Source organism: Magallana gigas, chromosome 3 (assembly GCF_963853765.1).
Source record: "Magallana gigas chromosome 3, xbMagGiga1.1, whole genome shotgun sequence".
Classification (NCBI taxonomy): domain Eukaryota; kingdom Metazoa; phylum Mollusca; class Bivalvia; order Ostreida; family Ostreidae; genus Magallana; species Magallana gigas.
The window spans coordinates 12,728,195-12,752,410 of NC_088855.1; the positions used below are offsets into that span (position 1 = coordinate 12,728,195).

Sequence of the window (24,216 nt, forward strand, 5' to 3'; positions counted from 1 at the left end):
TCTGCTTGGTTTGAGTCAGTTTTTTGTTCACCAGAGTTATTTACATTCAACTTAAGATTTTTAAACTTGGTATTTCCTATTCAGAATGAACAAAAGCATGGCCTCAGTTCTGTGAGCAAAGCTCTGTATCTTGCTTATAATTTGAAACTTAACACAGCTGAATATAGTTTGCAAAGAGAAACCGATAAACAATTAAAAAAGAAGAAACATGCACTAAAACAAAGAAAGAAAACAATATATTTTCCATAATATATCTATACCTATATATTTCTAGCAGCAAACACAATCTCCGTTTAGACTGAAAATGCAAAGCACGTTGCATTATACTCAACCATTACGTAGAGATCGTACCGATCTACCAATAGAATGTAAAGTATTTATAATATAATATATTGTTAGTGCATCAGATTTTGCTCATTTTGCGCAGGTAAACAATTAAATGTCTGATTTATTGAAGTCTATAATTGATTCGATACGTAAACATTCCAAAATACAGGCGATATTTCCCCTGAAGTTAAAAAGCATAAACGAAATTCAAAACAACGTAAAACCACGGTCACGAGTGAATATGTAAACGCATTGAAAGATTTAACCTAAATTCACTTCACGAAATTGGCACAAATATGTTTAGCATGTTTGAAGTATCCCTTTGCACGTAACTGTTGCACAACAAGCAAATACATCTTTGTCAGTTTGACCCGTTTGTCATGCGTCAACATTAAAACATGGCTGCTATATACAAAGAACTTTCGTTTTCGATACGGAATACCGAACCCGAAGTTACAAACTGATTGACCACGATTATCGGGGTTTTTTTTCGTAAATTACTCAAATTTGAAACAAAATTCGCCAAAATATTTTGCAATTGATATTTTTTTCTTTCCATAGGAATTATTTATGCAAAATTATGTTAAATTTGACTCAGTAGTTCTTGAGAAGAAGATTTTTTAAAATGCACCCCCCTTTTCCTACAGTTTCAAGGTTTTCTCCATTTTAAATAAAGATCGGTCTTTCATTTCTGCAATTTATAATCACCTTTCTATAGGGTTGCTCTGTGCCAAATTTGGATGAAATTGGCCAAGTGGATTTAGAAAAGAAGTTCAAAATGTGAAAAGTTTACAGACGGACAGACAGACGGGCAGACGGACGACGGTCAAAATGTGATCAGAATAGCTCACTTGAGCTTTTAGCTCAAGTGAGCTAAAAAAAAAAAACACGTTGAATCCACAGGTATAATAACTCAAGTTATATTTATTGAACAATATCAATGTTATGTAGTAAAACTTCCGACTCTCTTACCTATAGAAGCAGACAAATGTAGCTGGTAAACCAAGGCAAAAACGTTTATCATGTTGGACAATGTTATCTTTGAAGCACTTGCTTGAAACGCAGATTGGAATTTAGAGTATAGCGATACATAATTAATGTGCTTATAAATTGCGTAGGATTTTTTCCGCTTCACAAAAACAATTTTACATATCAATTATTTTCATATAAAATGAATATGAATATATTCCTAGTCATTAAATCTTTTTTGAGAACAAATGAAATGAAAACGTGTGGTTTTATCAAATGTAAAACCATGTTTTCCTTTACTTGTAGTGCCCTTTGCAATTGATTAGTATGATGACTAATTAAGGAGGCTGAGTTGACGATAAATTATCTGTCAGATTTACCTCAATTTTTTAAGATATGAATTTTGGAGCTCTAGACTATTATCAAGTAATGAAATATTTCATATGAGATTAAATTTTAGAGTATTCTTCTTTATTTATGTACAGAGCTATTCTCAAAATCAGTATACATGTAGTTCAAAAAATGGCACCGACCATTCAATATTCGTAGAAGGGCGAGTTCTCATAACCAATGACTATGGACCGTTTTACAAAAATACAATAGCAAGGCACTGGGTTGTTAATATATTCGACATTTGAACATAGATAGTTTCAGGAGAAACATCATCGATTTTTTACCCTATTTTGTAGCAACAAATTCCAATATTCTTTTCCGTAGAATAACATGACATTACATTCCTAATAATGAATTTACAAAATGCTCAATGTTCACAAATATTTTATAGAGCTGGAAAAAGGAAAACCTTTATAAAAAACCATAAAAACCATAAAAATGTTAGCACAATAATGAAATGGACGATATTTCAAAAAGTAACATTTACAACCCTTCAGTGATTTTGATCTGACTTAGAGTTGTTTTTCACGATACCTTTCTTTCAGCATGCGGCTTCAACATTATTGGTGCATCTTTGGTGTTGAAAACGAAAAGGACAGACCAGGGTCGCAGAATAAACAGGACCGACGTCGTTTAGCTTGTGATAAAACAACGTTCTGGAGATCTAGGAAAATCTGGAAACTGTCCTATGACTAGCGTATCAAGTGGTAAATGAGTTCGTACGTATCTTTTTTAGAATCTGTTTTAAGTTGAAGATCAATTGATAGCGACCTGTCAAATATTTTTTTAAAGAGGAATACAACTTAATCGATATTTTTTTAAAGAAAAAATTATGTGTCCATATCTGTCTTTATATAAATGAATCGTCAAATACGCATTAGCAGATGTCAGATCTACATAAGTTTTGAAGATTCGATGCTTTTTAAAGAGAAAGTGTTAACGTTCAAAAGTATTGGATTTCTCTAAATCAGAGGGAGATATGCAATTATAAAGTTCATAAGTAACAAAAAGGGGAGGAAAATATTCCGTTTTGTTTCAGTGCGATACCACTTTGTAATTGTTTACGTAAAATTGCAATCTTAGATCGGAAGGTAAGAAGCACAAATATGTTTATAATATACAGTTTACATCCGTGTTGCAAGCTTCTATTGTCCTTCAAGAAAAGTTAAACATACGTTTATTTTTACGTCTGAATGTTTGTAATTTTACTCAACAGGAATCAAACATCGCCTTAATAGTTATTGCAGCAACTTTATATATATATATATATATATATATATATATATATATATATATATATATATATATATATATATATATATATATATATATATATATATATATATATATATATATATAAGAAGCACTAGCAAACCAACATCACTCGTTATCTAAAGTCTCGGATCAAAAGATACAAGGTTATAAGATGAGATATAAAAAAGCACTAAAAATAACCAACGACACGAACAATAAAGTAAAATATTGTCAAATTTTCAACTTCAACTTTCAACTTTCAACTTTCTACATCAATTAAGTACTGATTTGTTTTCGTAGCAATATCACCATCTTCATCTTTTTCGGTCCATGTACAAACTATTAATCATGTTATTTATTCAAATTATTAGCTATTTCCTTAATCGGTTTTGATCTTTTTCTTTATTTTACTTCCATTAGTTTTTTCATTCATGATTATTTATGTGGTCTTTTACAGGGCCAATCTTCCCTACAAACTTTCACTACGAATTATCTTACTTACATCTACAAGTACATAATTAAAATAAATGTATAAAAACTACTAAAAAGTGTTTGTGTTGGGTTATCAATGTCATCTGTTTCCAACGGAAGACCTTATTGTTACATGTATTGCTTTGTTTCTTTTTCACTTATAAAACTATACATTATAAAAATTTTATCATGCGTTACGTAATAAGCGGTTTTAAGGGGCCAGAAGTCCAAAACTTTGATCAATTATATCTCATAAAGGACAAATATTTTGAAAAGCAATATAGAATAAAAGATGCTTAGAATGATGTTTTTAAACACTATTCAATCATAAAAGTTTCGTTATCTGGCTCAAACAAGGAGATAAGGGGTCGGATCCTAAAACGTCCTATCCCAGATAGCTCAAAAACGGCAAAGAATTTTTAAACACTTGTTGAACAAAATATATTTGATATCTAAAGACCTTTCATATGATGCCAAGAAAAAGGGGCTGGCCCTTCAATTTAGGGGCCAAAAGGGCTCTAAAGTCTTTCTTCAATAGCACTTTACTGAGAAATATTTTGAAAAGCAATATTGAATAATAAATGCTTAGAATGATGCGCTTGTCAATATTCAACCATCGAAATTTTGTCATATGGCCCCAATAAGGGGTCAGCCCCTAAAACGGTCTTAACAAAATAGCTCAAAAACGGCTAAGAATTTCTAAACACCTATTGAACAAAATATATTTATAAAGACCTATCTTTATATTTTTAGGGGTCATAAAGGCTCTAAACTCTTTCTTTTATACATGTAGCACTTCACTGAAAAATATTTTGTTATATGTTTAGGAAGCATTAATGTTCATCTCACATTTATTTAACAATTATAATTATTTTATCATGTGTTCCGTAATTAGGGGTTTTTAAGGGGTTTTAAGGGGCCAGAAGTCCGAAACTTTGATAACATACCTAAAACAGAACAAATATTTTTTAAAGCACCATTTTGAAAATCAATATAGAATAAAAATGCTGAGAATAATGTTCCTAACAATATTTAACCATCAAAATTTTTTTTGTTGCCCCTATAAGCAGAAAAAGGGTCAAATATCAAAGTCAAGGTCATGTAACCTTAAAAAATCGCAAGGAAGACCTCCTCGTGGCTCGCAACGAGATCGTGTCTAGTTTTATCCTCTTTTTTATTTTATAGTTTTAATGAACTTCAAATGAGATTAAGAAAACTTCAATAAAATTTAGCATTCATATTATATATAATGTAAATACATCTCTTCGGCAATCATAATCCTTGTTTTACACAATGACTTCCGAATGCAAACAGGTTTTTCATATATTGGGTCTTTCTTGGAAGGCTCTGTTGCACATATTGTCCGGAATGTCCTTGTATGTATGTGGTATTCTCATGAGAAGTGTTCTTGTAGAATGCTAAAATAGACTGTTCTCGATTAATCAACTTCCGTTGTTGTATTCTCCACCGGGAAGACTTTTATCACTGTGCAAAAGTAACAAAGACACGTTTTTAGGATATAACAATACCATACTCTATCTCTCTCTCTCTCTCTCTCTCTCTCTCTCTCTCTCGTGTGTTTCATGCTGTTGTTGTGCAATATACCTATCCAGTAAAGATGAAATCCTTTGGCACTATGTACGCTATTCGACACAAAACATATCGTAATGACGCTTCCAGTACGCAGTACAGTTAAGGCGGTCAATAAAAATATGGGCAAATTTTTGTGATGAAAACACGTTTACTTTAGTTAAACTGGCATGTCCTTTTTAAAATCAACAACAGTCACTCAAATGCAATATATTTCTAAAATATATGTATAACAGTACAATATTTTATGTTCATAGTGGTCACGTGATATGGCCGTCGTATGGTAAAAGCAGATGTATTTGAGGTTTTGAGGTCATTTAAAAAATTCAATATTGCAAGGGCATAATCATGTCAAAATTCACAACTGAATTATGAAATAACTTGATGTTATATCGTAGATTTTGAAAAACGGTGCGAACTTTTTAAGATAAGAATATTTGTTAGTAGAAACCGTAATTTATAATGCATATGTTGAATAATTTTGAAGGTCACAGGGTTAATTTCATTAAAAAATAATTAATTTGTAAGATTTTACAAGGATCGTAGCAGTTTTTAACTTGCATAGCATATTTCAAATTCACATGTAAAAGTTTGTCGGGAGCAGGTAAGTGTATGCCCTTGCAATTAAGTGATTTATTTAGGTACTCAGATTTTAGATATACGATTTTTTATACAAAACCGAGGTGGCTTCTTTATACGATGCATACTTTTAACAAAATAAAAATAAGACTATATTGGTAGCATTCTACTTATAATAATTTTAAACAAAATATTCATATATACTTTTCCGTTAATGTATGACATTTTTTTTCTTCGCTATAAAACTGCACGATAGCCTTCATGATTTAACTTAATGCGTCATTTTGAAGCATATGACGTCATATTTTGTAGTACAGCGAGAACAACATCTCGCTTATTTTTCAGTGTGTACGATATAACGGACATCAAAATTGTAAGTAATAGCATTTGTTGTTTTTAATTAAAAGATTAGTATAAGTTAATTTTACTAATAATTAGATTAATAAGTACTTTTGAGGTTTGTAATATACTGTGATGTCATAATGCACATTTCCCGTACTTTTTGTCTGAACGGAGTTTATTGACAGCCTTAACTGTGCTGCGTAATTGATAGGTTGAAAGGTTTCAAGGTACCGCAACTTTTGAAAGCCAGTTCACAACATGGTACCGTCCGATTTACCTGTCAAAAATCAGTAATGCTTTTTTGCATAACTACGCGTATAAAATTATTGATTAATTAGTATAAATTCCTTTATTTACATATAATCATCATCATTAAAACATTATAAAGAAGTACATGTATATTAACGTGATTCTTAAGGCCATCTAAGTAACTCATTTGAACTATTGGTATCTTTCTTTCTTGTCAGTTGTTGTCTGTTTATTGTCAACAATTAAACAATTTGGATTTCCTGTTTTAAAAGTCCATGTGTATGATGCGTTGTGTGTATAATATCCAGGAAATCCTGGAGATGTGATTTTACCCCACTATAATTTATTGTGGCGTCAATATCTTTGTGGTTGGACAAGCTACCTCCTTCTGTTTTAAATGTATAAACAAATATCATTGTGGTAAATTATATAATAACTTTTGAAGATTTGATGCTTTTTATAGACAAAGTGTTAACGTTCAAAAGTATTGAATTTCTCTAAAGTGAAAGGAGATATGCAATTTTAGAGTTCATAAGCAACAAAAGGGGAAGAAAATATACCGATAGTGCGATACCATTTTGTAATTCTTTACGTAAAATTGCAATCTTAGATCGGAAGGTAAAAAGCACAAATATTTTTATAATGTACAATTTACATCTGTGTTGCATGCTTCTATTGTCCTTTTAGAAAGTTAAAACATACGTTTATTTTTACGTCTGAATGTTTGTAATTTTACTAAACATAAATCAAACATCACCTTCACAGTAATTGCAACTGTTTAAAAACTACTAAAAAGTGTTTGAGTTAGGTGATTTTATCCTCTTTTTTATTGTGTAGTTTTAATTGTATATTGATTACAGCTGGTGTACCAAATGTTTCCAGAAGCTGTCCCTCTAAGTTAGCCGACAGTATACTTCCTTGTCAAACAACAAACCATATAATGAACCATAAGACATTGCCTTTATACTGTGTTAAAAGCTTTCAAATTACTAGAATCTATAAAGCTTTCAACCAATTTAATTTCCGTCTGTTCTTTGCAGTGACTTATATAAAAGTATACATGAGTTCATGATTTAAAAGGTTACAAAGGTTATATAAAACATGCAATACATGACTTAGTATAGAGTACCAGAGCTATCGAAGCAGACACATATGATAACTTGTTGATAAACTCCCAATTTGGAAATTCGGCCTGCATTCTACACCTGGTTGCATTACGTCATTTAGGAATACTGCGCAGTGCTACAAGAGTCACAGAGTTCATTCTGTTAGTTATCATTACCACAATTCATTGCGCAGTGTCGATATCATAATAGTGTGTATGACATGATATTGAAAAGACGCAAGACTCAGAACATTATTTTCCAATATTTGTTAACATTCAAGATATGTTTATGTGTATGTTTTTACAGATAAACCATTTTTTGGACAAAAATATGCAAAATTAAAATATGCGTTGATTTTACTCATCTATTTTCTTGCCAAAATTATAGGTTTGAAAGTCTTTTTTAAAAAAAAGATATCAAGCAAAAAGGTGATCGTTTTTAAAATGTTTTAATTTTTTTACTCCAGAATGAAACTTGGTTAAATGCATATTTGAGATTCCTCGACAGGTCTATGTATGGGCTATGGTAATTGGGTGACCGTTAAAGCCTGTTGGCCTCTTGTTTATTGTTCTAAGCGATGTCAAAGGGGTTTCTGAGTTTTTTAGGGAAGGAAGGGTTCCTTTAAAACGACAAGCTTGCAATTAAACATTTTGCAGTTATGGTCAACATATTATGACTTTTCCATGAAGTTTGGAAAAAACTTAATAGATAGAATACACAACTATTTCAAAAACACCGTCTCCAATTTTTCATATATCTTTGTTTAAAAGTAACGAAACTTTTGCAGTCCCAAATCAAAAGTTTTTTTCATATTTGAAGATGAAATTAGCCTGAATGCAATTTGATACTGTTTTGTTTTAGTTTTAAACCTAGTCGACGTGTTCTTAACAAATTTTTTTTTGAAATGGTTAACGAGAAACGAAATGAAATCAGATATCTTTTACTTTCAAAAATATATAATATTTGTTAAATGAAAATCATGTTCAAATGTCAAAAAACATACGACATAAAAGTTTAAAATTGTTGAATGTTAGAATGAAACATACGATGCTTTGCAAAAGCGGAGAGCTTTCCAGTATTATGGTGCTAAAAAAGGCGAAAATTTTAGTATCATATATGATTATCAAAGTGTAAGTTGATATTTTACTTTTACTGTTTTAGTGATTTTTTGAAACATATATATCATAGAACGATACTGAACATTGATACAATTATTTTTTTTCTTTGAATTAATTTTCGGAATGTAGGAGCATGTGATTTGAAATAAACAAAAGTCAGAAATGCACCTAAATTGAGGACAAAATATATTATCTAGAGTAACTTTATGTAATTTCAAAATACATCATACACATGGACAAAAGAGGAATGTGTCGTGTCTTATGCTGGTCAATTTTATGAATATTGCTTCTCGGGTATACTTTTAATTGAGTTTTCATTTACCTTAAAGTTAATTTTTGTTTTCAGGTATTTTTATACGAAGGATCCAATCTTCTATTCCACGATTTGGACCTGTGAACCGGTTGTGTTAACAAACTTCGAGTTATTTTTCTTGTTTATGCTTTTGGTCGATACTGTGGAATCATTTAATTTCGTGGGGGCCAATTTTCGTGGATTGTGGGATTTTTACGTATTCGCGGGGACGTAATTTCGTGGATGCGTTGGTTTTCAGTTTCAGAAGGAAAACTTAATCTTTTATAATTAGTTTTCGTGGAGGATGTAAATTCGTGGGTGAGAGGTACCCACGAATACCACGAAAATTGAGCCACCTCGAATTCTAATGATTCCACAGTAGTTTGCAATTTTGTTAATTTGTTGATTATTCAGATCAAAGGCTAATACGAATGTGAAAGTTGTAGTTAGATATTTCCCAAATACTTCAAAAATTTATAATTAAGTTGAGAAGTGATCTGCATAAAGTATGTCGAGCATACCAATTTACTAACATAAGGATGCATAAATTAGATGCAATTATGTCACATCCTATTTTATACACCCGTATAGAATTATGATTATTCGTCTGTGGAATGTCTAAGTACATGCACTTAATCTTTATCTTTACAGGTTAAACGAACCTCTACAAAACAATTAGGAGTTCAGTGAAGCTTTTATCTGCCCTGTGGGAAGTTATATGAATCCAAAAGACAAATGTATTATTTGGTGAAAAAAATTAATTCCTTTAAAGCATTATTATGAAATCTACTTTTTTTAATATGTTAATATATTTTATATTTCTTATTGCCAGCCATACATGCACTAACGTTTCTCGTTCAATTCCTTGTTCTGCAACATGCATATATATGTTTATCCCACTTTTTATCTAATGGGACAGAATGGAATGAAACAAACGGCTTAAATTTTACAGATGCAACACCAAAAAAAAAGAAAAAAACTTTACAAAACATGTTTATCACAATTTCACATGTTACGATTAAAATATGGAGCATAAAAACGTAGAATTCTTACAGACGTACTCAAGTTACAAAGCCCAGTAATACCCACTTAAAAGTAAAAAAAAATTGCATACAATTATTTTTTTTATCTTTATAAATACAAGTATAATGTTAATTATGCATATTTCAGATGCAAATATGTCACGTCGTATTTCATATCCCCGTAAAGAAAAATAATCAATCGTCTTTGGGTGTCTTAGTATATATTTACTTTATCAGTATCTTTTCAAAATAAATGGACCTCTTCAAAACAACTCGGAGTTCAGTATAGCTTTTAAATTTCCGCTGGGGACCTACATGTCTATAGATTTAATATATCCTTTCGTATTGTAAGACAATAGATATGTTCCAGTTCTTTTCCTTGTTTTGCAACATGTTTATCCCACTTAGCATCTAATGGTTCGAAATTGAATGTAACAAAAAGTTTCCTGCTCAGTACGTGACATGCCAAATGGAATAAGGCACTCTATGTAAAGTAATAAAAATAAAATGCCAAAAGTACACTCTTATCTGAAACAAAACGAGACTCTCATGAAAAGTGTTCTTGTAGAATGCTAAAATAGACTGTTTTCGATTAATCAGCTGTCTTTGTTGTATTCTCCCTCGGGAAAACTTTTATCACTGCGTATCACAGCAATTCATATTATATTATATGCTAACCTTGCACAATATGAGAATAAAGAAGCAATTGAAATGACAAATCTTCCTTTATCTTAATTTCTTCTTCCGTATAAATTATGTGGAATATAAAACAACTCAATCCCCGTTGGATTTTATTATGGACCGGAGGACAAAATGTATACAGTTTTCTTTCTAGCCGCAGTATCTGCCTCATTAATTCTTGGAACATTTCAACAGTGTTGCGTTCCTACTCAGTTACAAACATTTGCAGACGGACTGATATCATTATCTGAAAATCGAACAGGCCCTTCTATACGAGTGCACGTGAGACCAAGAATCGTTGATGATTGTATCAACCAAAACAATCTATTTCTCTCTCTCTCTCTCTCTCTCTCTCTCTCTCTCTCTCTCTCTCTCTCTCTCTCTCTCTCTCTCTCTCCTGGTTCATGTATTTTTTTTAATATCTCAAATATTGTTTTGTTGCTTCTACTTTCAAAATTATTTCATATTTGTTAAATGAAAATCATGTTCAAGTGTCAAAAAACATAAGACATAAACGTTTGGGTTTTTTGAATTTTAGAATGAAACATACGATGCTTTGAAAAAGCGAAGAGCCTTCCAGTATTATGCTACTCAAAAAGGCGAAAATTTCAATATCATATATGATTATAAAACTGTAAGTTGATATTTTATTTTTACTGTTTTAGTGATTTTTTGAAACAGATCATATAACGATATTGAACATAGGTACTATTTTAATTTCACTTCATATTAATGTCTGGAATGTAGGTGCATGTGAATCGAAATAAATAAAACTAAAAAAATGCACCAAAAATGAGGTCAAAATAAATAATCTAACGTAACTTCATCTTATGTAATTTCAGAATACATCATACAAATGGACGAAAGAGGAATGTGTCGTGTCTTATGCTGGTCAATTTATTGAATATTGCTTCTCAGGTAGACCTTTCACACTTAGTTTAAATTCAACTTTAAGGTATATTTTTGTTTGAGGTATTTTTATACAAAGGTTCCGATCTTATATTCCACGATTTGGCCATGAGAACCGATTGTATTTTTTTTGTGTATGCTCTTGGTCGATTAGTTGCTATTTTGAGTTAACAGTTAATTTGTTAATTACTCAGGTCAAAGGCTAATACGAATGTGCAGGTTGTAGTTAGGTATTTGCAAAATACCTAACAAATTTATTTTAAGTTGAGAAGTGATCTGAAAATAACACATATAAACTAAAACAAATAAATAATAAACAGTATTGAGACAAATAAGTTGAAATTTAATGAAAAATGTGGTTTGTGTAAAGGTGGAAAATTAGTTAGAAAGACGTTTATGGGTGTTTATCCTGATATCATTGAACTGGAAACGTACCTGATTCCCATGTACGGCCAGCTGTATTTGATAACTCTTGGCAAGAATTGTACGCCTGTCGAAGTGGTACAGATGGACTCAAAACCGTCAAACAATGGTGCGTAAAAAAAACTAGCAGTTCTATCTCCTTTTGCCCTGTACTAAGTCATAAAACTGTTTAGATTAAGTACAGCACATACTTATTCAACGTTTCGGTTTTCTTTCATAGGTGAAACCACTATGTGGATTTATTATAACATGACTATTGGTATTAAAGATGAATCGGTTTTCATTCCGCCAAAAATGTGCTTTAAAAATGCAAGTATCGTTTTGTGTGGGTTTTTTTTTAATAGTTGTGGATGTGGCATATATTTGTAAAATGTGGCACAAACTCTTTGTAGATTTCTCATTCATTTTTATTTGTTTTAGGGATCCTTGGCAAGAAAACCGCTCAAACTTCCTAATCATCGACCACCTGCTCTCTTTGGTGCTTTACATGGAAACTAAATTTTGAAATACCGTTTAATTTTATTTTTAAACAAATCATATTTCTCTCTTTATTTATTTTTTCCTCATTATTAATGTATGTATTAATAGTTTTTTACGTTTTTTACTGATATTTACTTAAGATGACTTTTACTCAGAATTAACAAAACTTCCACTGATAACAATGAAAAACCAATATTATATGTTGAAGACCTTCGATTGTAGTGTTATTTTTCACGCTCAAAAAAGCTAGTTAATGTCATTGAACACTTTTTTGAAACTTATGAAAAACCCTTAAAATTTAACACTATCATGAAGATTTTCTTAATTTTGAAAATATTACAAAATTATTAAACTTTTCAAAAATTGAAGTACAGTTAATCATTGGCAGTGGCTCGAGAAAGATCCAAAGCATTATCAAACCCCTACCCGATTTTGATTTCGAAAAAAAAAATTAATAATGGTTTTAAACGTTACATAACGATCCGAATTTGAAAACTCAAATCCTGTAAATAACATTCTCAATGCGATTTGTTTTTCTTATATTTTATTTCGTATTAAATTGTATGATGAATGTCTCTAACATCTTACATGTTCAACAATTATTAAATGTTTTCCTTAGCAAGCATAAGTAAGTAAAATTAAGACAAAGAATCCAAAAAAGGGGCATGTCTCAGAAAAATTACCACATCAAATATAATTGCACAATTTCATAAACTATAAACAAATTAAAGGGTTATGAAATACTGTTCAGTTTCACCTGCATAATATTTTAGTCGTATATTTAAGGTGTAGTGTACCTCCTTCTTTTATTTTTTTTTTTTTATTTTTTTTATAATGACTTCCATTAAAGTCAATATTAATAGATTCAGTTAAAATGCCATAGTTTCTAATTTTTCAGAAAGGTTTTCTTTTTTGAATTTGAAGAAGATAATAGTAAACTAGATCCAAATGTTAGAGAAATGCTTAAAATGCAAATCAGATCGATTTGTTATAACAATACATTAAAGGTATGATCGCAATATAGGGATATTAATCTAGTCTTGAATAAAATATTATATTGGTTTTTTAAATTTGTTTACCCAATTCTGTACTTTCAGAATAAAAAAACATTTATTCAATTTTTGACATTTTAATTGTTATTGGTTTTAAATAATGCTCATTAAGACTATTGAGTGGTGACAATTTTTAGCCACTTTTTACAATGTACATTTATATTACGTTTACCTCTGTGCTATAAAGAGAGAAAATAACATTTTCCATCTAAGAATTTAAAAAATCAAATACATGCTGTTCATGCACTGTTGTAGTTTATACAATTTAGTTAAGATAATTGGGAAAAAAAATTAATCTATGGGAAAGGGTAAAGATATTGCCTCATAAAATTTGATCAATGTAACTAGTTCCTTGTAAATATTTTTAAAAAGCTTTTGATACTTTTGCTCCCTGCTTAATGTTCCGTTCAAATTTTATATTTTTTATATATACACACTGTGTGTGAATTTTAAAAAATCTCTCCTATCAACATAAACGTTGGTCCAGCACCGCCTTCCTTTTCCCTATATGTCTTAACAATTGTGAATTAACAGAAAAAAATATTTTCTGCAGAAGTTATCTCTTTTATCAGACGTATATTTCACCTTAAGAGGACGGAATGGTCCTGACCATTTTAAAGACTATATTAATATTTTTGATAAGCTCTGTATAAAAAAATATATGATAATTTTATGCCTGACATGTTAGGTTTTGTGTATTTAATTAAATACTTTATAAAACGACATTTCACCCTGATAATTACAATTATGAATGAAAAAATACCGTAAAAAGAAATACAAATTCAAAGCAGAGCAACACGAACCTCTAAATAGATAGAGGTAGGATCAGGTGCCTAGGAGGAGTGAGCATCCTCTGCTGACCGGACGCGACCGCTGTGTGCTCCTTGTCACAATTGGGCATGTCATAATCGAGGTCAATGTCACAATAAGGAAAAAACGAAACGTTGATGATTTAGTTTGTTTGTGATGGTCAAAATATAAACCTTGAGCCAACACGGATCACCTTTACATTAGAGGTAGGGTCAGGTGCCTAATGAAATTTTTGAATGTATGTGAAATGTGACAACCTTTCTATGGCCTGCCAAAAATGCACTCTACATTGTTACGAACGGACAAGCTCTGTATTGACACAATGCCTTTAATTCAAATTTCTATGTTCTGTCTTCAGCTGATTTCCAACTAAACAGTCGACAGCTAATTTGCTATCGTATTTATACCCTCCACAACACGTGACAAATACAAAGTATGTGAAACTTACGATATAAAATAATGCAAAACTTTCAAGATTTTGTAACTGATACGTCTTTTCATTAATAGCACAGATAAAATAAGACAACGACGCTTGGCATCAATTACATGAACCCGTGACGTCAAAACATTGCGTGTGCTTAATATGATTAACAATTGTGTTGTGACTGATATGTCTCTGGCAACAGTTTAAAATAACACTTAACATGGCCAAAATGATCTTTGAAAAAACAACCAGAGCCGTTGAAAAATTATGAATGCATTATTTTTACGCTACATTGTACTCACTTTTAATTTGCTGTTATTGTAATCGAAAGTGTTTTAAATATTTAGCAAGCCAAAGGAAACGTTATTTTAATTAAGTTTTTCTCTTCCATAAGTGTAACGTCATTTCTATCGGCAACTTAAAACAATCCAAAAGCTTTGAGCAAAAATAATCAAAATCGGAAGTGTTTATGATATACAAGTATTTAGCAAAGGTCAAGGTCTTGGTATGCAACCATAGGTCAAGTTCTATGCATAGTTTAACTACTTAAACCTAAATTTGAAGTCAGTCGTCCCGACAACAAGACAAACAAGAGATGTTTGTGAAACACTTATCCCCCTCGATTGAAACCTCTGCGAGATAAATTGAACGGAAAATCCAAATAATTGGAATTTTTCTAAGTCCAGAGGGGGCATAACTCTGTCAAAAATTGCTCGATCGTACAAAAAATCGAACTTGACCCGAAGCTGTTAGATAGGGAGTGTTCTGTGTCCGTGGAATTTGAGTTTTCAGGCTGGCAAATTAAACGCGCTACTGGTGATAGCAACAAAAAATTCATGACTTGATAGGTCTTTGCACCAGAAGTTTATTTTGATTCATAAATGAAAATTAGCAAAGGCCATAGGAATCTAAAGTAATTGAAAGTTCCTGCAAATGTAAAAATTCCGGATATTCTAAGTTTGGCCCGAGTAGAATTTTCCATTAGTTCTTCACCTTTGTCACGTGATGTGGAGGGTATAAATACGACAGCGAATCAGCTTTCGACTGTTTAGTAAGAAATCAGCTGAAGACAGAACATAGAAATTTGAATTAAAGGTAATGTGTCAATACAGAGCTTGTCCGTTCGTAACGATGTAGAGTGTATGTTTTTGGCAGGCCATAGAAAGATTGTCCTCCTGGTATTGCAAGTAAGGTATTGCAGTAGTTTTGGCCTGTCACCTCGGAAAGGTCAGCCATTGGTGTCTTCTTAGTGGCTGATTAACCGACGTCCAGACCGCTGTGCTCATTGTCCGTCCTGAATAAGACAGCATACAGTGTACGTAGTAGTTAACGGGCTACCTCACATTCAGTCCGTTCCGAAAAGGCAGCCTACAGTATATGCGGTAACCTGATGATAATCAGACAATTTAGAGGAGTAGTTGACCTCAGTGAATTGTCTCAGTTAGTTTGTACTATCCGACCTGAACAAGGCAGCACCAGAACAACACTCAGATGTCAATTATACATTTATTATATCTTTTTTGTGTTTGTAAATATACCAGATTCCTTAAAATTATTTGTTAATGATGAACCTAGATAAATTAGGTTATACCATTCATTTTGGCAATCAATAGAAAATAATTATATTATAAAGAGTGGTTAGACTAAATGTAGCCCAAAGCTCTTGAAAAAGACGGACATGAAACTCTCCCGATGCCATTAAATGAAGTTCGGCACGTTACGCAAAAATCCACATCTATATATTATGTCATTTTAAAGTACAAACTTTCATGAAATTCTGTAAAGAGGATCGACTAAAATTGCACTGAAAACCGTACAATACTTCATTCAATAGTAGCAAAAAATATAAGTTCAACCATTGGAAAATCCATTTTTAATTATTGAAGTTAAATTAATTTTCGGAAAATATGCACAAATAAATCCTCACAAGATAACCTTAAAATGGAGGAAAATATCTTTTAAAATCATTTCCTTGGTATTTTCCTATAACACATATCTACACACCTTTCACCTACAAAGTTTTTCGAAATTCTATACAGCGGTTTCAGAGGAGTTTCCTTTAGGAACAATAAGAATAACCGATTGACTGTCGGACTGTTCAAGTGATAAACTATCATTTATTTGCCAAATTAAGATATTGGTAACATTACCATATCAAGATACATGTTCAGTGAATGTTTAGAAAAGCCCGTAATATGCATGAAACATGTGAAAACATTATCAGCACCAAGAATAACAACAGATTATAGAAGTAGTACCTCTTTTGCTGCAGTAAAGGTAATATCATTGGATACCAAAAAATAAAAATAACTAAGTGCAATATTCTAATACGTGAAAAAAATATATTAAATGTTAAGAGAAAGTATTAATTTGATAATTTCAAATATCAATTGTACTTCTTGTTTCAAAGGAAAATGAGTATCTGGGAGATATCTTCTCCTGACTTTTTATCCATAATGAAGATACTAGAAAACCAAAACGTACAATTTATACTTTGGAGATATCTTGCAGTGACATTTTCTGAGATATCAAGGAAATAAATTCAATTTTATGAAATTGTAAAAGTTAATTATATCACGGATGTTGTGTGCTTATCCTTATGTTTTGTTATTCCAGACTGTATGATTTGACTATAAGGAAAATCATTCTGCTAAGGAAAATATGATCTTAAAAAAATCAATGGTATGTTCGTTGTAATTAACCATCATTCATCGCTTGTTGTGACTCATTGGTCTGAACTTCTGGAGTTTGGTTTGGGTTGGTTCAAATTCATTTTAGAGGCAAACCACTAAATTGGTGGCTATTAGATTGCCCAAAAAATGAGAAAAATTGATTAATGTTTTATCCAATGTAATAATTAGAAAATGTTTAACATGAAAGTTTACAGAATACATGGATATTATCTTTGTTATACTTATAATATATCTTGATCATAGTAAAACCGAAAAAAGTTAATCAATGACAGTCTAAAATTCAAAAGATATGAAATAAAGTGTCAAATTATTTAGAGTGAAAACGTGCTGAAGTTATATTATCAAATCAAGCTTTGAAAGAATGATTTAAACTCAGCAAAATATATAAGTTTTACAGTTAAAACTTTTTGTAGGTACAGAATTCTTGTCGTCAATAATCATTTTTTGCACCTCACTGATGCCACTATTCAATGCAACTTCCAACTTAAATTATCCATTTATGTTTAAAAGGGGATTTACCATTCCATCATCCATTCGATGACCTATAATAGGAATCTTTTTTTTTTTTTTAATGATTTTCCATAATAATTATTTAAACAAGAATTTATAGACATCAAATCAATCCAGTTTACTTTCAGAATATTAGACAATTGTACAATACATTAAATGTCATAGTCAGTTCACAATAATTAATTGTATAGCCTATGTTTTTCGAAATCCATACATAAAGGATATACAGTACCAATTTTCATACCTTTTGTTTTTAAGTGATAATATGTACAAAAGTAAGACTTCAATCAAGTAGATTTTACGGACAGATACTAAATGAAACAAATGTTTACAAACGAATGATCAGACGACATAACCGTTTTAGGTCATTTACTCTAAATCTGGCATAGAATTGCTTGATTTCCCTGGTTTAAAAACTGGCTTGGTCTCAATATTTGCCTCAACGAAAATGTTGTCCTTAATTTATTTTTTGTATTTTCAGTAAATATCTCAAAGCTTCTCGACCAACTTTTCAGTAAAGTATTTTCATAAGTAAAGGATTATAATGATAAAGGTTCTGTAAACAGGATTGTCGATTGTGTAATAGATGAGTATTTTGGTGAAGTTAAATAAGAAAAGATGCAGTAAACATTTCATCGAAAACTCAATCAGAAACATCCATATTGATATCAAGAGTTTGCTAAACAATTCGATGTCATACGTTACAAAAGGAAGATTTCAAAACAAAACCGCCCTGGGTTTTTTTTACTACAAAACAATATTTCCGGACGAATGGTCAATAAAACCAACTATCTTGGCCAATTATTTTCATTCGTAAAGTTTGTTTCTAAGATGTATACAGGTTTTCTTCTCCCTCTCGTTGTGTTCGGGTCATTATTTCAGAAGGCGGTTCTACACTGCTGTATTCCTTCTCAGCTGCAGACGAATATAGACGTTTACCTTCCAGTTGGTAATAGAACATTTCAAACAGTTGTAAGTATTTTTTTTTATTTATCAACGATTTACTCCTGTTTAAGTGTCTTCATCTACATATGCTTTGAGCTCTTTGCAGGACATTAAGTCTGTTTCAATTTGTCTGCAAAACACAGGATATGGACTGTAACTATGTGGTTATAGATGTTTTTATTGATTAGCATCAGAATTGACGTAAAAAAAGATGGCGATTCATATTTGTAACATTACTTAATTTTAGAATGTATCGTATGATGCCTTGAGAAAAAGAGAAGCTATTCATGGTTACGCTGATTCGAGTCACGATGAGTTTGATTTCATTGTAGATTATCAAACTGTAAGTTAATTTTCTTTCAATATTTTTTTAAAGAAAATAAATAATACATATAATACCAACAATTAATTTCATTAAAATCATGTTGATTAACATTAAAATCAATTAGATTACATAGTTCACAGAGAACATTTAAAGAATAATTTTTTGTGCAATAGAAAAACCTTTTCAAAGAAATAAAATTTAGAAAATATAAAGTGTGCCAAAATAAAGAAAATACAGACAGTTAGCCAACTAACATACTAAATTTATGTCTCAATTTCAGCAAACGACTTATGAATGGTCGAAAGGAGTGTGCATTGTGTCAAAAATAGATGATAATTTTTCAGAGTTCTGTTTTACAGGTAACCTAATAACATCTTCATTTTAATTAAACTTGATAATAAAGTAATTGCTTCTTTGTTTTTTACAACACAAATCTGCTGCGGCACGGCGTGACTACAGATATCACATGTACATAATATTAATTTACCGAGTAATTTCACCTCTATTTCTTACGCAAAACTATTTTGATTCATAGTTCTATAGAAAATGAAAGGGGTGAAATCTACACGTTCTAGATCTAGTCAGTTTATCTATCGGTCGAAACTTTCAGCAGCCTAAGGAAAATCACTGACTGCATGAAATACTAGTATTCGTGATGTCCGACTCAAATTCGCATATAAAGACGATTTTGCTATTTCTTTTATCTAACTTACATAAACAATAGTTAAGGTAGTTTTACTTACTCTTAAGGATCAAAAAGTTTTGTTGTTAAATGAAAGATTTAAATATAAACATTTAAATGATTTTTGTACAGATCCATGCGGGTTATGAAGGTAGCAATATTTGCAGAAAGCGGATTATGTATTTTTTCTTTAATGTCGCTACCTGCATATCCAGCATAAATCACGAAAGTAAAGCATTTCATTGTTTAAATAAGTATTTTTTTTCGACGTCGATATAAATTTTATAATTGTGATTTGTTGCTCTAACTGACATTGTTTTATTGTTTGCTGTTTTCTAATTTAAAATATTTTTTGTCCGATTCATTTTTCTTTAATAACTTTAATCATGTTTCATTTAAAATTAGAATTACCACTATAATTATTCAAACTAAAAAGAAGTCACCTTTGTTCAGGATGGAAATTGCTTGGAAAATCTTTTATTGGTGTATCTCCTGACATCATTAAAGTAGACGTTTACTCGACCTATGATGATAATGTTTTAACTGTTGGGAGAAACTGTACGCCTGTTCATGTCGTTGAAAATATTTCAATGGATCCAGACATTGGTTAGTTATATCGGTTTTTACCTTTATGTGTATATATAGCGAAAATATTTACTATGCCTGACATTTTAAAAATAGAAAGGATACAATTTTGAATCTGATCTTTAGGTTTAATAAATTCTCACTAATTGTCTTTTTCCAGATCAATTTGTGATACTTGATTTCTATAACATGACCATGGGAATCAAAGATGAATCGGTTTTCACTCCTCCAAAATTTTGCTTTAAAAAGGCAAGTTTTTTTTAATTTTTTTATTCTTTGTGAATTATAACACAAAATATCACATATTATATCTTGTTTTATTATAGGTGTCGCAAGTAAAAGAAAATGAATCAAAACTTCCGTTTCATCGAACTGCTTCTATCTTTGGTTCAACATTTGGATGGTTTAATAAAGCAACATGAGCTGCAATTTTCATGTTGAATTTTTTTGTTACGAAAATGTTATTTTCTACTAAAATGACAAAAGATCATGGTTTTTTAATATCTTTTAAATATCTTAGCCCATATTTTTGTGTGAAAAGGCCGTTAAGAAGCCTTAATTGAAGCATAATTGAATTATTGTCGTCCTGTACAAAAATTGATTTGCTACATATTCCTTAGAAGAGAAATCTTTCCTCTGGCAAAAAATTAATCATTTTTTTAAACTTATTTATCATAAAAGATTAAGTTATATGCAGACTTATCATACTACAATGAAGCAGCTTTTTGCAACAAAATAAAATTGTAAAAAATTACAGATCATATTGCTTTTAGTAAAGATGTGGTATGGAATTTATTAGTTAACAGATGGATTGTATTTATACATTTTTCACTCCCTTATAATTCCTTTCTGTGTTATTTAGTTTTAGAAAATGAAACAATAATTAATTAATTTGTTTTCATTGAGTAAATACGAGAGAATAAAATGAATAAAAATGATGACATTTGATGTTTTTGATATATTAGGTAATTGTGAAATTTTAGGGAAAAAATATGTCATCAATGTTTCAATAAGCCTTTAACACTTAAGCAAAACTACTACTGTTTCATGTATATACCATGAAATATTAATTTTTATGGAGAAAACTACACAATTTAGATTAACAAAAGAAGAGAATAAAATAATGAAATATCCTCTAGATTTTCTCCAACCGTCAAAAACCAAAATTACTGGCACGAAGTAAATCTAAATGTTGTTATCAAAATAATCTTTTGATCATAATTAATAATTAGTCGTTTGATTTATTAAATTTCTGTTCAATCAATAGATACTCTTAGAAAGTATTTTACTTCTACTAACAAATGTTTAATGCAGATACAAATTTAATTTCTTCATGTTTTGTTGTTAAAAGAATTTCATTGTAAAGACAAAGAAAATATTCCTTTTGTTTTATTTTGAAACGCATTGAAATGAAATTTTGGTTGATTTTTTTTTCAAATAGAATGCAGAAGTCTGGTATTGTACAAAGACTGATATGATTTTGATAGAAAATAAATACTAAAATACAGTTATCAGACTTTTTTAGAATATAAAATCATTTTTTAGACAGAAAATAAAGCCGTCTGGACTTAGTACAAGTCGACGCCAGGCCTCCTTATATTTGATAGTCTTGCCTAAAATAACTTTACAATTCCATACGTGTTACTATGATAGAAAGCAAACCAGGCGAAAGGTCTTTAGTTTATTAAGTCAATTAAATTTTCAAAAATATCTGTTGTTACATTTTTGATTATTTAACATTAAATGGGTGCATTTACAAGCAATAGGTATCTCCAGACATAAATTAATGTCCTATCTCACCAATATGATTATCAAAAGTAATGAAAAATTCAATTACTTTTTAACAAATGCAAAATATATGCAGGCACAAAAACACGACATGGGTTCGGTATGAAAACACGCTTGATCTAGAACGTCATAAGTAAGTTACCGATATTATGGCTTTCGTTAGACCGCTTGTCTACTTGTATCGAAATTGTACTTAACGTATACAAAAAGAAACGCTGTTTTATATATGTTGAAATTGTCATCTGTGCATGCTCACACGGAGAACTACTGACAGGAAAGGCAATGGTAACTGATATCAGCTCATGTTGGCCTTGTTAAAGTCTAAACTTACATTTTTTTTCTTCAAACAACCTTCTTATTCTTCTCTTTATATAAAATGAATTGTGTATACAGATAGTTTGTGTATGATCATATTTTAGATTGTCAATAAGAACTTAGTATCATGAAATAATTGATATCATGTATATTTCATCTATACTGGAAGACAATTTACTTAACGAAGTTTTAACCAATTATCATTTAAATTGACATTTGGGGGTGCTGTTTTCTTAGGATTTAAGTTGTAAAATTTTATTAATTCTTTAAAAGTTCAATATCCGGAGTTAAAATTTCCTACATTTTTTTTGTTTTATAAAATTATTACTACGTATCCGGTAACTTTCGCGATGATCTAATTTTCGGGGGGTTTTTGCGATCCCTTTTAAATCACAAATATTGGAAAAAGCAGAAATAATATCCTGTATTATATCGCACAAAATGTCTGCCGCAAATTAAAACTGTAACAGATTTGTCCAATTTTCGCAAATTTTGTGGCACGCAGAAAAAAACCCGGATATACGGTATTTAGAATGATTTTTTTTTTTACATAACAACAAATATTTTTACTATATTATGGAACTAGGTTCAAGCAATTATAGACTAGTAGAAAAATATGAAATTCGGACTAACTTTTTTTTGGGAGCAAGATAATAATTATAAAAGTTAAGATTAAAAATATTCGAAACATTAAAAGACAAAATATCACAAATTATGGATTATAACTTCATAGCAATTTAATGCAGATATAAGTCATTATTATAATAAGTAGTTAAGGATTATAGAGGTCTACAACAGAAACCAATTTCATCACTAGATGGTGCCTGATGAATCATCATTATTTGACGTCACGGGCAAGATAGTAACAAAATATGGAGGCTATTATACAGCCTCCGTCTAAAAATGTAGGCCAATCAGATGCAAGATTTAATTAACAAGTCCTCATTTAAATAATGTGATAGCTTTATCTCTTTCGACTCCAATGATCAGTCGCTTATTTTATGCCGAGTATTTCGATTTTATGCAAAAATGTGCATACTAATTTTACAACCTGCTATTCTTTGGTAATACAAGTAAACAACAATTGCTCAAACTTACAATCGATGCTTATTACCATGATTTTGTTTACTACACAAGATACTTGGGTTTATGTTTATCAGTGAAAAAGAAACAAACGTCCAAAAGACCAGCTATGTTTTCGACAGCAGTGCTTTCTTTGGTGATTTGAAAGGTCGCTCTTAAATGACCTTATAGGGGATGTTGTTAGATCTTATATAACGTATAGTAGTGGAGCGGTTGGTCACGTGATTAAATCCTGTGAAGTCATAAAGGCTTCTTAAAAAGTTTGATGGTCACATCTCAATAAATTTTTAGAATTGTTTTTAATTACTAATGTATACGTTTGCAAACGGCAAATCGTTTAGAATTATAAACATAACCATGTTTTTATGTTTTGAATAATGCAACCATCAAAATGTGAGCTCACGCGTTCAGTGACGTCAAATATACGACCTCTTGACCCGTTAAAAGCTAACACACAATTAAACGTTTAATTTTTATTCTTTAGGTTCATGTAAGGAAACAACAGCTCGTTAATTATAAATCAATCATCAGGATATGAACTTGGTTGGTCCCGTGATCCAATTATGCGATTCGCAAATGGCTTCTCAGAAGATTTGATCACGTACCAACCAGGTTCATACCCTGATTAATTTTTTTACATGGATGTGTATTACTTATATTCAAGTTTGAGAGATGCAACTTGTTTAAAATTTTAAAAAAAACCCGTGTATTTATGTTTACAAGTATCCAATCGACAAACGATAAGCGCGTGTCTATCGCTTTGTGACGTCATTAAAACGCTCATACATAATTGAATGTT

The 24,216-nt window shown here is 30.6% G+C and overlaps 1 protein-coding gene and 1 long non-coding RNA gene across 2 annotated transcripts; both read left to right on the forward strand.

The window, feature by feature from the left end:
* The first annotated feature begins 10,436 nt into the window (after nucleotides 1–10,436).
* Nucleotides 10,437–12,506, forward strand: LOC105337199 (uncharacterized). The gene is made up of 6 exons (XM_011441835.4): nucleotides 10,437–10,675; nucleotides 10,932–11,027; nucleotides 11,236–11,311; nucleotides 11,673–11,834; nucleotides 11,946–12,034; nucleotides 12,146–12,506. Exons 1-6 carry the CDS (start codon nucleotides 10,526–10,528, stop codon nucleotides 12,221–12,223), a joined length of 651 nt encoding a protein of 216 aa, XP_011440137.3. The 5' UTR covers nucleotides 10,437–10,525; the 3' UTR covers nucleotides 12,224–12,506.
* A 5,423-nt stretch (nucleotides 12,507–17,929) lies between these two features.
* Nucleotides 17,930–21,742, forward strand: LOC105337200 (uncharacterized). The gene is made up of 6 exons (XR_004604184.2): nucleotides 17,930–18,666; nucleotides 18,887–18,982; nucleotides 19,245–19,323; nucleotides 20,100–20,252; nucleotides 20,392–20,480; nucleotides 20,558–21,742. It is a non-coding gene; the product is annotated as an uncharacterized lncRNA (long non-coding RNA).
* The last annotated feature ends 2,474 nt before the right edge of the window (nucleotides 21,743–24,216 follow it).

Bases quoted from the DNA above. Each gene is read 5' to 3' on its own strand.
- LOC105337199 (XM_011441835.4), top strand. From the start codon at position 10,526: ATGTATACAGTTTTCTTTCTAGCCGCAGTATCTGCCTCATTAATTCTT. The intron at 10,676-10,931 runs GTGAGACCAAGA...TTTGAATTTTAG, and splicing joins GCCCTTCTATACGAGTGCAC to AATGAAACATACGATGCTTT. The intron at 11,312-11,672 runs GTAGACCTTTCA...GTTTGTGTAAAG, and splicing joins TATTGAATATTGCTTCTCAG to GTGGAAAATTAGTTAGAAAG.